We start from the raw sequence: 18,343 nt of genomic DNA, 5'->3' as shown, positions 1-18,343 counted from the left end.
GAGCGCCTGGGTATATGAATGTGTATGTTTTACTGTGCCAGGTTCAGTCTTGTGGTGTTGACGCTTGCCTCCTAAAGCAGTGATGACTTACCCCTGGTATCAAATAGACTTGCAGTCTATGTTTGCCTTGATGTGGTGCCAAAATGAAAAGTCCTAAAGCAACTAATGGTCATCTCAAGGCACCTTAAATTTCAACGGTGACAACAGGGCAGCATAACAGTAAGTAGAAAGAAAATGCTCTTCCCAAACCACTTACTGAACATCAAAAAGAACTACCGGTACTTTACACCATGCTACATGGGGCTGACTTTTTAATAAAACTATATTACTCCTTACTCCAGTCTGGTAAGGGGTTAAGTGGGCCATGTCACAAACGGGTGTCTGTATACACATAGAAAGCATTTCTGCTCTTTCAGAAGATTATTTTCAATACCTTTAAAGGAAACTAGAAACTAGAAACATAACAACCATTAGTTTGGTGACCTTAACTTACAATATAAATGATCTCCCTAGTCTACCTTAGCTTGTAGGCCACACACAGCCGTCACTCACTATGAGATAACCTAGACCCGAGTTATATGTGCTGACTCTAATTAACAAACAATCTATACCTACCTGTATGATTGATGTATTCACTCTTACAAACAGGCTATGTATACATGATACATGTCCTGTGCCTCCCTAAAAAATAATATTGCATTTATTTATTTTATTCTTTATATAATGTATGAAGAATTTAATTTGTTTGGGGTAATGTCGCACATGTGTTATGAACCCACATGACATCCAAACAAATCCAGCTGAATGTGAGAGAAGATAGGGGTGAGGTTATATAGTATGTGACATTTTTTAATAAATTTAACAACAAAAAACAAGCAATAAAACAAACAACTATCTTATGCTCTGTCAGATGCATGTTTGTGCCAATGTCTTATTGCAGCAAAACTGCAATCACAAACATACAGCATTGCATTACATGTTTTGAAACATACACTGCTTGAATGACATTGCAGGACGTGCATATAACATTCACCAGTAGGCGGCACAGTACCAGGCTGCCAGACAGCCAAGACATTGTCCATGTGACATACCTGATGTGCCTGTGCTGCTGTCTTTTTGCATCATCCCCCAAGCGGTTTAGCGATGGCGAGCGGCTCCGTGGTACCTGGGCATAGCTCCCAATAGTTTTTACAGTGCCATTAGGATTATTCTGCATCTGTTGCACTAGCTGTGGTGAGAGGCTGCGGTGTAAAGATGACGAGGCAGATGACCACTCGGGGATGTTGTTCACGTTGAGATTGTTATCGCTGTTGGAGCGCAGCAGGATTCTGGGTGCTGTCAAGGTGCTCTGCGGCCCCCTCCTCCTTCGTGAGTAACTGGGTGCTTCCCTAAATGGCACTGAGGAGAAGGGAGATGTTAATAATTCATCCAGCATATGACCTGCTACGACTATAACTATATATCTAAATACACACACGCACGCAAATGTTCATTGAGAATGACTTTTTAACACATTTAGTTAAAATTTTGAAAATCCGCTTACAAAATACAAAATGCAAACTAAGCATTTGCTTATAGCAGTGACACAATGAGGCACTCTAGTGCCAGTAAAAATATCAAAAGATCTCCTCTAGCCTGCCCAGCTTTTATTAGTGTTGGGAAGGAATGTACTTTATGAGCCGCTGGTAGGTGCACATAATTGTCCGTGCTCTCTTACCATCCTCCAATCTGCTAGTGTTCCAGCTCAAATATTTCAGTGTGAAAATATTTAATGTTCACCTGTCCGCAATGTCTAGTTTCTTTAGCGAATAAACACCATAGTGAAAGAGACAGAGAGGAATACACAGTGGGCAGATTCTGACAGTTTACATTTCCGATGTCTGTTTTATTCTGTAAAATATCTGGAGGAATCATCAAAACACCTTGACAGTTTTAGGAGGGATCCACTGCTTTGCCACATTAAACCAAATAATGTTTATCTATGACCTAAGCTTAGAACTGCTCTGGATGATGAGAAAGTGTTCTGTGGCCCTCTCCGCCTTGGTGAGTAACTGGGAACTTCCCTAAACGGCTCTGAGGAGAAGGGAAATGTCATCTAAAAGTATCATATCTACACATTATGCTATGTGTAATATAGACAGCAATCCCGCTTCAAGGAACATCGGAGGAAGAAGCAGAACAGGTTATATATAGAATAAAACACATCCTATATGTATAACCTGCCAATGGCTGCTCAGTATATGTGGCACTCATACAGAGAACTTAAACACACAGATGTTCTGCAGAGTTACATTCTAATTAATATAGAAACTGTGAAAGTCAGAAGGTGACACGTATAAAAGGAGTGTTTAGAGATAAATGGGTTTCTCCCAGCAGAAGAAAATATGTGCATCTTGCACACGTAAAGGGACACTACACAACAAAACCATTACATCTCACTATAGTGGCTTTGGTACCCAGAAGCTGTTATATTTTATGCCAATATCAGACATTGCCATTCAAAGAAATAACAATGTTTAACATTTGCCTAAAATACACCTTGATCTGACACACAGTCACTAGTGGCACTTCCTCCTGATCTAAAGGGTCACGCTAAGCACCAACACAACTTTAGCCTAATGAAGCAGTTTTGGTGTATAGATCATGTCTCTGCAGACTCACTGCTCAATTCTCTGACATTTAGGATTCAAATCACTATGTTAAGACAGCCATAACCACACACCCCCAGGGTGTGACTTCCTATAAAGAGAGATCTAAATGTTAAATGTTTACTGCACAGTGTGTTTAATTTAGAATTTCTTATCTCCTGTTCTGTTAGTCAACTAGAGCTATCAGGAGCCTCCTTTGTTTAATTAATGGGTTACTCCAAGCATCATAACTGCTAATAGCCTGCTGTAGTGGTTATGATGCCAGAAGTACCCTGGTCCAGTCCCCAGTAATGGGGCAAATCATTTAGCAACAGTTTGCCATCTTACCTAGGTCCCTGCCAGGCTTCGATGTTACTTTTCCCTCTGGTGATGCTTTCCCAATTGGTTGAGAGGGTAGGCTGACCACACTCAACCAATGAATGACCTGCTATGCATGAATATTTGTACATAATTGCCATTAAAAAGCCTAAACCTCTTGTCTGGCTAATGGCATCCCAATTGAGTTACCACTCCATCAGCAGAGTGGTACATACATATTCTAGGCACTACGACCACTTCAAATCACTCATGTGGTCATGGTGCCTGGAGTAAAAATCTAAAGTTCAATTAACAGTGCAGGAGATAAGAACTTCTAAAGTAAACATATAGTTCTGATTGATAATTAAAGCTTTTTTTTTTTCACGTTGGCTGTGTGAATCACAGCCAGGAGAATTGTGGCTAAAGCTAAATAAACAAAAACTGATCAATGGACTGCAGGGGCATGATCTTTACACCAAAACCGACTGCATTGAGCTCAAGTTGTATTCTTGCTTAATGTATCGATTTAAGATCTTTCATTTTCAAATATCTACACGTTCCATGTCATGCGCATCACGATGACGTCGAACACCACTAATGCTTCTCATAGAAAAGCAGTAAATTATGTGCTTCTCTATGACAAATATTGGATTGGACAGAGATCATGGCTGACAATGAAACAGAAAACATAAAAAGACTGTCCTGGAACAAATTCAACTTTAAAAATATAATATTTATTTTTTTGTTACATTGTTCCTTTAAAGGTGCCATCTGTTTTGTAGGGACAATATATAAAAGTATTTAACGAGGATGGGTTCTCTAGTCTCAGGTGCATCCTGTATTCTAGATGTCATTAGTTCCAGATCTTAATGCTTATTTTATTAATCTCATAACAATGAATGGCTGGGGTGACATTGAAATTAACCCTGCTGTAGGTCAATGTAGGTCATTTTCAAAACGCATTTCACAGACTAAAAGCATGACACACACAAATAATACACAAGACAAGACAAATTAAGGTTTCGCCAAAGCTGATTATAGTACAACTAATATGAACAAAGTCCAAAATTATAGTGGTACCAAAACAAAGTCTTTAGTGGAGCCTGATGGGGCACCAACAGCCTATGTAGAGGAATATTCTCTGTATGGATCAGATGGAGACGGCTTTCCAGGATCCGTATGTAAAGAGAGAAGAAGATAATAGCGCAAATGCGTCTAGTAAAAAGGTTGGATAGCAGGAAGAAGGGATCTATGGTAATCCTACTCACATGTAGTAGAGCTAAACTAGCTCTAGTGTGGATGGCATACAGCGGTACAATCCCCGCTTGTGGGATACGTAGAGAAGCATTGGTCATTTCATCCGTATGTGGAAGATAAAGACAGATGATAGGGCAGTACGTCTAGTAAAGATGGTTTATACAACAACAGAGTTTAATATAGTCCTACTCACAGGCAGTAGAGCTTGAACCAGCTCTAGTGTGAATGACTTACAGTGGTATAATGGGCTTAGAGGGAACCCTATTTTTTAGGTTTGCTGCCTCCTACTTTCCCTATTTATAGTATTGGTTCATTTTAGCACTGTTCCCTTTGTATATTCCCATGACACACAAAAAGCACCAAATGCATTTTTAACACAGGATTTAATTAAACATTCTGGTGCTCCTCAACCAGAAAATGAGGGTGTACTCTAAAAATGAACTAAAAAGATATTTGTCTCACAATCCATCTAGCCAATATAAAATCACTCGCTACAATGGTGGCTTAGAAAGTAGGTCATACACAGTTTTACTTTTTCCTAACCAATAGGTCAAATCGAAGTAAACACTGTGCTGCTAAGATCACACTGACCGTGTTTAGCCAAGCCCCAATTAAAGACAATGAGGAATTTATCAGGTGTTCACAGTAAAAGTGCAGTGCAAGTGCTCAAAGTTGTGCTTTAATTGCCTGGGTTTTGTGCAATATTTGAACAAAAGTGTCAAACAATAATCAAAATCAAGCAGGATGTACTTTCTTCCTCATTTGTAGTTTGTGCAATATTTGCTGCAGAAATATATCTCATTGATGTGAAAGGTCTCCAGTCTGAAAAATCCTCCCCAGTTACTAGGTCATTCTATAGAATATATACATTGACAGGAGTTACTTTACATAATGTAAATACTACAGAAGCATATCATTCCATACTACAACTTCTGCAAATTATACTAGCAGTAGATGACTTTATAACACCAATTGGAAATATACGATATTTACTGCTGAACTGGAAAACTGCCAACAAACAGGAGCTATCAGGGCACTAACAACACACTAAGGCTTACTTGACAATCTGTTTGTAACAGATCAATAAACTTTATTAGCGGTCGTCCAGTATCACACAATAATTACCAAAGTGGTTACAATCCTTCTTTCACAAACAATTATTCTGCTATAATGGTGTAAAAATCGTAAAACTTCAATGTTCTCAGCCCAGGCCTAAAAAAGAATTTCATAGTTTTATGATGCTGCTTTCAAAAGACCAATATGACAAGGTGGTGCCTTCGCTGGGTTTCCGATTACATTGAAAGTTTATGGGCAGCCGTGTTTATTGCTATTACCAATAGGTGACAGGCTATTATTTTACTGATTATTATTCACACGGCCATACAGAGTGCCTTTTGTTAAGTTACTGTGTACCTGTATATATGATGTTACCAATTTTGTTACATGATATTTTATTTTCAGTGTTTATTTGTCCTTTATTTGGTATCACTGATAAAAAGGTCTGTCAGCATAAAAAATACTTCTTTACACACTGTGCGGAAATTTCAATAAAATTCTGATGTTTTATGAATTCACACAGCTGTCGCTATTGGTAGCAGTGGGATTCCATCACCTCACTCATTGTAAGACATGCTCTATAGAGTCTCCTGTGGTTTCATGGGAACCTCCACAGATATCAGTGACATACTCTTGTGAGTGCATCAGAGTACAGCACTGACGTGGCTCCTGGGAGTTGAAGCACAAGATAAAGAAACAAGGTGGGGTCCAGCCTAGGGTACATATACTTGTTTGATGCGCTCTGTTGGGAGCATTGGACCGCAGGTGCCTCCATAGATATTATCTTCTTAAAGTAACACTATAGCATTAGGAATACACACCTGTCCCTATTTATCGTCCCCACCTGCCCCTCATTTGCCAATATTTTAATAAAAGCAATATTTTTTTCTAAAAATGTCAATGATTTACATTGCAAGGTTAAAAGGAAATGACCACTGCACCCACAACATTTCATTGAGATGAAGTGGTTTTGGTGCCGTTAGTGTTCCTTTAACAGTACAAGAATACATTTCAGAGCACCCTGATCTACAATGTACTACAGTCTAATTTTGGACTGTCTAAACTAGAGATGAATTGAGAATGTTGTAGGTGTAGAGAGACCAACACAGAAAACATCAGAAGAGACGGAGGAATCTAAAAGCAGATACAACAAAAGTGGCACGTAATGGCAAAATCAGGAACATAACAAAAATGAATGTGGGCTGCCAGAATGGCAACAATTTTCCTACTGATATATGAACTAGATTATAACAGAAGCCAAGGAAGCTCTGCAGTGATCCAGCAAGGTTTGCCAACATTTTCTGGAACTGAATCAAAGCATCCATGATCCTGAACTTCTTGCAATCATTCTAAGATGATTAAAGGAACAAGCTTTGTTTTACAAGACAGCACTGAAGTACTACAACTTCCATAAACAGAGAGATTTGTAGAGTATTAATTTTACATAAAAGGATGTATATTTTTATATATAAGAACTAATTAAAATAAAAGATGATGTGTAATATAACCTCGGTGTGCATTTTGTAATGATTACGTTTTTTCAGTGAGTCTCATAGATTACCCTTGAGATATCTGATGCTTCCACGTGATGTCAGTATTCATGAATGCAAACTAACTCTTCATTACCTGCACAGCTTTTGGTCCGATAAGCAATGCTTCTGCCTAAAGATGACTTAAGTTGTTACCATAGAGAAAAAGTAAGCTATGAGATGTACTGAAAAGATTAATTTAGTTAAATGTGAGCATTACAAAACAATACAAAAAAATTATAATACATGTATTATTTTATTTCAAAGAATAATGATAACGTAAAGATTCGGAGCTATCATTTTATGTACCTTATGGCAAAGATGACAAATCTGCTGCCAAGACTAACATATTCCGTATCTAATGGTCTTACTCTAGTGAAGGAAATGACAACGTAAACAAAGGAAGGTAATTCCAGAACTAAAGGAATGAAAACAGTCCGGTAGCCAATGGTGTACAGCAACTGCAGAGGATGGGACAAGGGACGACTTGAGTCCAAAAGGGTCTGCATCTCTGTACCCCCTGCACCTTTCTAGAGGTCTCTTCCGCTGTTCTCTAATAACTGTAGTAATAACTTCCAACATTTCAAATGGACATAGAGGGACATTTAAATTGTAGGGGTGTAGTTAGGGTGTAACCGAGGACGTGAATATTTTTGAAAATTTGAGGTGACTTACTCTGACAATTTATGGAGGGAGGGAAGAAATAAACATATGTGCTATCTTATCATTGACCAGCAAGGTCAGGAAACACATGAAAGGTGTATTATTAGGGAAGGCGAGGAGGAGGGGGTTAGCTGGATGCCTGCAGAAGGGCTTCTGAAAATGTCCCAGCAGTTGTATCTTGTATCACTTCCACCTGTATTGAATTCAGTTTTTCAAACAGCCAGACACTTGAAGTATGAGTAGAAAAAAGACGAGGACCCCAATCGTAAATACATTTTGTGAACTAAAATCTGGCTTCCAGTTCCTCAAGGTATGCAAGAAGGAGGGGGAACACATTTTTCATCATGCCCCACAAACACCTATAGCCTTTACCCCATATTCAACAGTCCTGGTCTCCCACTACTGTACAGACCACCCTACACTACAGTCAATATCCCCTTTTACACTAATGTTTATACCCTGCTACACTACAGCAATAGATAGTATCTCCCTCTAGAACTAGCCACTCTCTATACTACAGCCCCTATTTTCTTCTGCGCTAATACCTTACCCCCCTACATTACAGCCCCAACCCCCTTTACTACACCCCATCACACACACAATCTAGCCCCTATCACCCACAAACATATTACTGATCATACCCCCATACAGCCTCTATTTTCCCACATGCACTACAGCCCCGATTTCCCTACAAATTCCTACTACAAATCCTATCCACACAAAGACAACAGCAACTACCCCACAACTCAATCCCACAAGCAGTGTTACCCCACAAGCTAGGTCTCTACAACACACAATACCACAAGCAGCCTCCCCTCACACGATACCACAAGCAGCTTCCCCTCACACAATACAACAGTCTCCCCTCACACAATACCACAAGCAGCCTCCCCTCACACAATACCACAAACAGCCTCCCCTCACACAATACCACAAGCAGAATCCCCTCACACAATACCACAAGCAGAATCCCCTCACACAATACCACAAGCAGAATCCCATCACACAATATCACAAGCAGCCTACCCTCACACAATACCACAAGCAGCCTCCCCTAACACGATACCACAAGCAGCCTCCCCTAACACGATACCACAAGCAGCCTCCCCTCACACAATACAACAAACAGCCTCCCCTCACACAATACAACAAACAGCCTCCCCTCACACAATACCACAAGCAGCCTCCCCCCACACAATACCACAAGCAGCCTCCCCTCACACAATACCACAAGCAGCCTCCCCTCACACAATACCACAAGCAGCCTCCCCTCACACGATACCACAAGCAGCCTCCCCTCACACAATACAACAGACAGCCTCCCCTCACACAATACCACAAGCAGCCTCCCCTCACACAATACCACAAGCAGCCTCCCCTCACACAATACCACAAGCAGCCTCCCCTCACACAATACCACAAGCAGCCTCCCCTCACACAATACCACAAGCAGCCTCCCCTCACACGATACCACAAGCAGCCTCCCCTCACAAAATACAACAAACAGCCTCCCCTCACACAGTACAACAAACAGCCTCCCCTCACACAATACCACAAGCAGCCTCCCCCCCACACAATACCACAAGCAGCCTCCCCTCACACAATACCACAAACAGCCTCCCCTCACACAATACCACAAACAGTCTCCCCTCACACAATACCACAAGCAGCCTCCCCTCACACAATACCACAAACAGCCTCCCCTCACACAATACCACAAGCAGCCTCCCCTCACACAATACCACAAGCAGCCTCCCCTCACACAATACCACAAACAGCCTCCCCTCACACAATACCACAAACAGCCTCCCCTCACACGATACCACAAACAGCCTCCCCTCACACGATACCACAAGCAGCCTCCCCTCACACGATACCACAAGCAGCATCCCCTCACACGATACCACAAGCAGCCTCCCCTCACACGATACCACAAGCAGCCTCCCCTCACACAATACCACAAGCAGCCTCCCCTCACACAATACCACAAGCAGCATCCCCTCACACAATACCACAAGCAGCCTCCCCTCACACAATACCACAAGCAGCCTCCCCTCACACAATACCACAAGCAGCCTCCCCTCACACAATACCACAAGCAGCATCCCCTCACACAATACCACAAGCAGCCTCCCCCACACAATACCACAAGCAGCCTCCCCTCACACGATACCACAAGCAGCCTCCCCTCACACAATACAACAAACAGCCTCCCCTCACACAATACCACAAGCAGCATCCCCTCACACATGCATCCACACATACATTCAACACCACAAGCAGCGTCCCCACACACCACTGGTATACACTTATGCATGCTAAAAAGTACAGAAAAATGAGTCAATTAAACATTGTGCAAGATGACAAACATGGGAAATGCCAGTTTTGACTATTTGTCTTTATATTTGGAATTCTGTTTTAATTCCCAGCAATAATCACTTAAAAAAAATATATTTTATTTTTAATGGTAGCAGGTATTGGGGATGAAAGGTGTGTAGCCAGGGAGGACACTGTGAAGACTTTTTGCACAGGGCGCATATAGGCATAAGGCCAATACTGATCCTAGTTCTTAGGGGGTAGGTTGTTGGCAAGGGCCATATCTATCTAGCAAATGATTTTACATAAACCTTAACCTCCCACTCACCACCAAAATAATCTTTTGCGCCCTATTAACTGTGTAAGAATCCCAAAATGGAAAGACTTAATTTGTGACTACTAATTTATTTATTTAGGTTCCATTTGACATAAAATTATATTTGAATCACAATACGCCAATATCTAAAATACAGGTATCAACATAACTGCAAACATAATCTTTGAGCACTTTGCAATTTGAGCTCAAACTATCACACTGTTTGCTTTACAAAATCACCCCCTACTTGTCCTAAAAGGATCATGTACAGCAATATCTGGGGAAGCAATGCATTATGGGGAGGGTACTTTAACAATAACTAGAGGGCCAGTATTGGAATCCTCTACTTAACCCTTTGATGGCACATGACATTCCAGGACTGTGCTTAGCTCCACTTCACAAGGGAGTTATTAGCCGACTGCACTCGTTTGAGCAGGGCTTTATCATCAAGTGGGTATATTTGTTTGACATCATATACCTGAAGGTTTAATTTACCTATTGTACAACACATTTTATGCATGATAATCTGTTCACCTGCTACGATATTCCATCTTTTCAGACACACAAAGATGTTATGTGATATATGTAATAATTACAAGCCACGGGACATTGATGACTAATGACTAATAAAGGGCAATTTCTATTTAATTGACTCATTTGAGATTTCCTATATCGCTGCCATGCCCATTGATAAAACCGTACGGAATGGATATAAAATGTATGTTCCCTGGACACATTCAGAATTCCACGACTGTTCTCCTTCTCTTCAAGGAGCATATGGGATACACAGCCTCGCTGTATGAAATGTATCTTCGCTTCCAACGAATCTCAGCGCTAACACAGTTCAATAGAATCTGAGAATCAGCAAGTCTGCTAACTCTTCGTTCAAGCTGTTTTCCCCTCCTCTCGCCTATTTTAGTGAGACCTGGTGAAAGTACAATAATTGAGCTGGCACAAACGTGACACATTCATTAATGTCTTCTTCAGTCCGCTACAATCGCTTGTTATTCCAGAAGATTGATTGAGTCCCGGGTTTCTCTTTTTGATATCTATGCAATGTTAATTTGCAATGCTCTACTTATTTTAATGCCTTGATTTTTAACACTTTTCACATCCAGCACTCTGTTATACAACTTTAATTCAAAAAGAGGACTTGACAAACATTAGCCTCAAACCCTTAAAACATAGCAAAAACAAAACAAAAAAACACACACTAAAAATCTCCTACATTTCTGAATGCCATCAAATCAGTCTCCCATTTAAAGCAAAACAAAAAAGCAGACATAGTGCTAATGAATGATACACAGCACTTCTACCCCATCTGTTCACTCAGTAAAACACAATGCATTATTCACCTTTAGGCAAACTGCAAAAAGTAATTAAGGACAAGCAGAATCCTAAAAGTTTTGTTCACCGAGTGCCCCTGGACTGACAGCATTTTTAGACCATATATTTCAGATACCAGGGATTCTATCCAGAACTAAGTAGTACCAATACCCATTGAAACCCCTATATCAGAGGCTCAGGACCTGCCTTTCCAATAGCTCCCTTATAAAAGGAGCCTAAATTCCCAATAACCGACCAAGCAATACCCGTCACCCAAGAAGCTCCTGGTGCAAACAGAGCTTACCTTCTTTCTTTGTTAGAGCACTGAACAAAGACTTCATTTTCCTTGTGATTTTAGCAGCAATGTGAAAAGCCAGGCACTGGAAGGGACGACTGTCCTGTCTGTGTCAGTGTTAGCTCGCAGGAGCAAGTTCCCGGGATGTGTGGAAGAGCGAGCATAGCTGGGCATGCAGTACCCAGTCCTCTGGTGGAAAAGCCCACCCCATATCCTGCCTGTCAGCTGGGAAACGGCTGCGCACAGACTGGAGCAGCTCATACATCTTGCGATCTTTCACACAGTGAGTCATGTGAACTACTCCGTCTTGGGCTCCCTGCTTTTGTCAGCATTGTAGACATGAAGAACCAAGCACAGGACTGAAGAGGGAGACTAATAAAGGGGAGGTGAAGAGGGGTCACCCATACACTTTTTGTGTGTGCGTGTAGGTGGTATCACCAAGAGAGGGGGTGACAGCACTGGATGCAGCTAGTAAGCTTGAATGACACAATGTAACAGACAACATCTATCTGCAGTTACTGAAGATACAGACAGATACGTGAAATGATCCAGATCGATCTGTATAGAATGTTCTGTGTGCCCTGCTTGGTAATGCTGGTAATCTACCAGACTGCCTCAAATTCAACAAAATCAGCATCTCATTCATACAGCTAACATAGTACATACTTTATTGACATGGAGCTAAATTATAGTCCATTGGCCAATGTAGGTGTCGATGAGACAAATAAAGTTATGCCACGATCTTGCCAACAGTTTTACCATTATCATTATGTAAATTCTGAACTTTGATTTGATAATGATTTGATAATGCTTTCCTATGAGACCGGCTGAATGCGCGCGCAGCTCTTGCTGCGCGTGCGCATTCAGCCGAATGGGAGGATTGGAGGCGGAGAGCTCCCCGCCCGGCGCTGGAATAAAGGTAAGTTTTAACCCTTTTCTCATCCCAGAGCCCGGCGGGAGGGGGTCCCTGAGGGTGGGGCACCCTCAGGGCACTATAGTGCCAGGAAAACGAGTATGTTTTCCTGGCACTATAGTGGTCCTTTAACACTTTAATGGGTAATAAGAAGATTTATTAACACTTTAATGGGTAATGAGTAGAGTTATTAATGGGAACATTAGATACTAAGCAAAGTCAACACTTTGGAACCTTCGAAGCCCCAGAAACGTTACAGCTTGCTGTAGTGGTTATGGTGCTAGTGCCTTCCCATTGTTATGTGCTTTTACTTCTTCCCTGGGTCCTGCCAGGCGCCACTACCCATCTCTATTACCAGTATAGGAGAGCCAGAGTTCTAAGCCCTGCAATGGCAGAGAGCGTCAGCCAATCATTGCAGCGCTTAGCTCAAGGAAGCTGATACAAGTTCTAACTAAGGAACTTCTGGCTCTTTAGCATTGATAGTGGAGGTGGGGATCGGTGCTTGTTGGGCCCAAGATAAGAAGTTAAACCAATCAAAAACAGTTTGACTCCATACAAAGAGGGTTGTCAGGGCAGTCCTGGCATCAATACCCCTACAGCAAGTAGTGTTGATTATTTTTCTTGGAGAGTTCTTTTAAATTGAAGAACACTCTAAGCAGTAGTGCCTTGGTGCACTCCCAGAGTAATAACTTTGATAACTTAACTGGATCCCACTTTGTTGCACAAACACACCCTAACACACATCCAGCTGTTACAAACACACACACTCTATATAAACACAAATACATACACATATAGACATGCACTCACGCACACACAACACTATACACACACAATGTGTGTGTATATACGACAATTTAGGTCATATTTAAATGGTCACGTTTTTTTCTTATTTTTTTTCTATTAGTTTGGAAGAGGGTAAGGGAGGTTAGGGGGAGCTTGAGAATGTTGTGCCTACAGTAGCTGGTGTTGTAAATTAGGCCCAGTTGATGCTCATCCAACCTTTTGGATGCATGGTATGCATTTAAAAAGGCATGGCAGTCCATGTACTTCATGCATACAGGATTACAGAAAGGGAAACATTGGTGTATACAGAGCTTCAGTGATGGATACCATTCTGTATAATGACCAGCACTGTGACTTTGCTGAATGTTTTGGTAGAGCAGTTATGATTTGCTGAAGGTTCTGCTGTAAATAACGTTGCCCAGCCATTTAAATCACGTACTACAGAGCTGAGTCATCAAATACTACCTAACCCATTCTGCTGAATTGCTCACATTACAACCTACACTTTATAACTTTGTTTTTGCAAGTTGCATCGGGTCTGACTGTACATAGTCAGCCTCTCCAAATATAAGACGGAAAAAAAACAATATCATCCCTGAACAAAGTCTAAAATGATACCATCCAATTCTAAACCGTCATCACCACAGCCAAATCCGATCTTCCCTACCTCCCCACACAAATCAAACAATTCAATCCTTAGTACTTTCCCTAAATGGCCCTGCCGTGTTGTAATCAGCGCTTACTACGACCACCATAAACCATCCAATCCTAAATATCAGCATAACGCAATCTTAACCACACACAGCCATTGTACAGTGTGTCGATCCTCAGGAAATTGTGCACTAATTAAAACAATTAAACCTTGTGTTAGTCTCTTCTACGTGATATTTTGTTTTCTTTTACATTTATATTAAAACTCTAGGAAATTATAGTATAGTCATACAGTTCAAAAAAGGCAAACACTAAGGCACACATTGTAAATGGAGAATAAATAGAACCACTGTTTCATATTAAAGATTTAGCAAATGGCATCACAACCCAGTTCAGCCCAGACGACATCACAATCCAGTTCATTTCAAATGACATCACAACCCAATTCAGCCCAAATGACATCACAATCCAGTTCAGACCAAATGACAATTCAGTTCAGTCAAGACGACATCACAATCCAGTTCAGTCCAAATGACATCACCATCTAGTTCAGACCAAATGACATCACAATCCAGTTCAGACCAAATGACATCACAATCCAGTTCAGACCAAATGACATCACAATCCAGTTCAGACCAAATGACATCACAATCCAGTTCAGACCAAATGACATCACAATCCAGTTCAGACCAAATGACATCACAATCCAGTTCAGACCAAATGACATCACAATCCAGTTCAGACCAAATGACATCACAATCCAGTTCATTTCAAATGACATCACAATCCAGTTCAGCCCAAATGACATCACAACCCAATTCAGTCCAAATGACATCACAATCCAGTTCAGACCAAATGACAATTCAGTTCAGTCAAGACGACATCACAATCCAGTTCAGTCCAAATGACATCACAATCTAGTTCAGACCAAATGACATCACAATCTAGTTCAGACCAAATGACATCACAATCCAGTTCAGACCAAATGACATTACAACCCAATTCAGTCCAAATGACATCACAATCCAGTTCAGACCAAATGACAATTCAGTTCAGTCAAGACGACATCACAATCCAGTTCAGTCCAAATGACATCACAATCTAGTTCAGACCAAATGACATCACAATCTAGTTCAGACCAAATGACATCACAATCCAGTTCAGACCAAATGACATTACAACCCAATTCAGTCCAAATGACATCACAATCCAGTTCAGTCCAAATGACATCACAATCTAGTTCAGACCAAATGACATCACAATCCAGTTCAGACCAAATGACATCACAACCCAATTCAGTCCAAATGACATCACAATCCAGTTCAGACCAAATGACATCACAATCCAGTTCAGACCAAATGACATCACAATCCAGTTCAGACCAAATGACATCACAACCCAATTCAGTCCAAATGACTTCATAACCCAATTCAGTCCAAATTACATCACAATCCAGTTCAGTCCAGACACACAGAGCACACAATGCAAATAAGGAGGAATAACAGAAACATGGTTTCATTTCTCTTCTTCTTTGTATGTTCGCTCTATTTGCTCCCAGGTGCAAAGGGCAGAGCTTATAACAATGACCGACAAGGAGTTAAGATGGAGGCACCCAGTTGCGCAATAAAGATGTGAGGTTTTCTACATATGACTCAACTCAAATGAGAACTGTCACTTCACAGAAGTTGTAATAATTCTAAAATCTTGTATACTGGCGAGTCTAATGATAGATCACTTGTCTGTAAACCCACCTAAGATCTTTGTTACATGTGTTAAATATTCTTGATAAGATCACTATTAAAGAACTGTAAAACAAAGTATTCCTTACGTGTTTGTGAGGTGCGAAAAATAAAGAAATTCACACCTCTTCATCAAACAACTGGGCCCCTCCATCTAAGCTCTGTTTCAATCACTGTTATAAACTCTGTTGTGTGACAGTCGGCATAGAGTACAGAGGACAAATATCAACACTGGATGATCAAAGTGATCTGAATATTGTTTTGTTTTCTCTGGAATTTGTTCATATTCATCAAAGGGACACATTAAAACTTCAAACCACACAAAAAAGGACCCTAAAGGAACGCAGACCATTTACTCTCAATGGAGTGGTCTGGGTGTATGACCTGTAATATCAGTTCTGCAATGTAAAACACTGCAGATTTACGGGTACAGAGCTAAATACATCTCTACTAGCTGTCTACATGACAGCCATTAGAGGGTGCTGCCTCCGCTTTTAACCGAGTCTAACTTGGTTCTCCAATCAATGCTTCTCAAAGAGAGTATTTAATTAGAGCAGTGTTTCCCAATTGGTGTTCCGCAGAGAACACAAATGGGGTTCCACTAAAATTTCTGAAAACAAAATGGCTGCGGGCGGTGAGGGAGCAGTGGACAATGATCTGCCTGCTCGGCTCCCTCGCGTCATGCAAATCCATTTATAACTTTTTTGATATGCGCTTTTCTGGATTTTTTTGGGGGGGTTATTCTGTCTCTCACTGTTAAAATACACCTACCATTAAAGTTATAGACTGATCAATTCTTTGTCAGTGGGCAAATGTTCAAAATCATCAGGGGAGTAAATACTTTTTCTCCCTCACTGTAAATGAACAAAATAGAATATAATAATAAACCTGACACCGGTTCACTGATCGTCCTTCCTTGCATCACTTTTGGTAGTTACTAGCCACTGCACATCCCACAGGAACACCCCACAAGACTTGGAGATGCTCTGACCCAGTGTCTAGCCATCACTATTTGGCCTTTGTCAAAATCACTCAGATCTTTTTGCTTGCCCGTTTTTCCTGCTTCTAACATATGAAATTCAAGAACCGACTGTTCACTTGCTGCTCAATATACCCCTCCCCTTGACAGGTGTCAATGTATGTAACAATATAATCAATATTATGCTCTTCACATGTCAGTGGCTTTAATGTTGTGGCTGATCAGTGTATGTTGGTTACCAAAACAAGCAACAAAAGAAAAGTGACATAAAAAAGAAAGACCACTTTTATAATGAGAAACATGATTAAAAATAAAAATGAAAAATGATGGTTTAGGTGCAAACAAATATAAATGCCCAAATTGATTAAAAACAAAAACAACAACAACAAAAAAACTCCCCAAATAAACACAAAAAAAGCATCAAAATGTCTGCAACGCTTTGATAAATTTCCCCACTGTTTCCGTTTCTTCGCCCCCAACAGGGCCGGCCTTAGGTGTTCAGGCGCCCTGTGCGAGCTAATTTTGTGGCGCCCCGCCACCCCCACCCTTACCTAGTCCCCTGCCCCCCTTAATTAGACCCAGGGTCACCCATATCCAGTCCCAGTCCCCTGCCCCCCTTAATTAGACCCAGTGTCACCCATAGCCAGTCCCAGTCCCCTGCCCCCCTTAATTAGACCCAGTGTTACCCATAGCAAGTCGCAGTCCCCTGCCCCCCTTAATTAGACCCATTGTTACCCATAGCCAGTCCCATTCCCCTGCCCCCCTTAATTAGACCCAGTGTCACCCATAGCCAGTCCCAGTCCCCTGCCCCCCTTAATTAGACCCAGTGTCACCCATAGCCAGTCCCAGTCCCCTGCCCCCCTTAATTAGACCCAGTGTCACCCATAGCCAGTCCCAGTCCCCTGCCCCCCTTAATTAGACCCATTGTCACCCATAGCCAGTCGCAGTCCCCTGTCCCCCTTAATTAGACCCAGTGTTACCCATAGCCAGTCCCATTCCCCTGCCCCCCTTAATTAGACCCAGTGTCACCCATAGCCAGTCCCAGTCCCCTGCCCCCCCTTATTTAGACCCAGTGTCACCCATAGCCAGTCCCAGTCCCATGCCCCCCTTAATTAGACCCAGGGTCACACTTACCTAGTCCCCTGCCCCCCTTAATTAGACCCAGGGTCACCCATATCCATTCCCAGTCCCCTGCCCCCCTTAATTAGACCCAGGGTCACCCATATCCAGTCCCAGTCCCATGCCCCCCTTAATTAGACCCAGGGTCACCCTTACCTAGTCCCCTGCCCCCCTTAATTAGACCCAGGGTGACCCATATCCAGTCCCAGTCCCCTGCCCCCCTTAATTAGACCCAGGGTCACCCATATCCAGTCCCAGTCCCATGCCCCCCTTAATTAGACGCAGGGTCACCCTTTCCTAGTCCCCTGCCCCCCTTAATTAGATCCAGGGTCACCCATATCCAGTCCCCTGCCCCCTTAATTATACCCAGGGTCACCCTTACCTAGACCCCTGCCCCCCTTAATTAGACCCTGCCCCCATTTAATAAAAATAAATAAATAAGAAATAAATAAA

The 18,343-nt window shown here is 41.7% G+C and overlaps 1 protein-coding gene across 7 annotated transcripts in view; it reads right to left on the bottom strand.

Annotated features, from left to right (window-relative positions):
- Positions 1 to 18,343, bottom strand: part of SHANK2 (SH3 and multiple ankyrin repeat domains 2) — a 509,303-nt gene that overhangs the window by 234,457 nt on the left and 256,503 nt on the right. For all 7 annotated transcript variants that reach the window (XM_063437771.1, XM_063437775.1, XM_063437773.1 and 4 more), the window contains exon 11: positions 1,092 to 1,398. In XM_063437771.1, the coding sequence (XP_063293841.1) occupies positions 1,092 to 1,398 (307 nt within the window). The remainder of the gene's footprint in view (positions 1 to 1,091; positions 1,399 to 18,343) is intronic.

Source organism: Pelobates fuscus, chromosome 12 (assembly GCF_036172605.1).
Source record: "Pelobates fuscus isolate aPelFus1 chromosome 12, aPelFus1.pri, whole genome shotgun sequence".
Taxonomy (NCBI): Eukaryota; Metazoa; Chordata; class Amphibia; order Anura; family Pelobatidae; genus Pelobates; species Pelobates fuscus.
The sequence above is the reverse complement of the archived record's forward strand: the minus strand, read 5'-3'. Positions and strand labels throughout refer to the sequence as shown.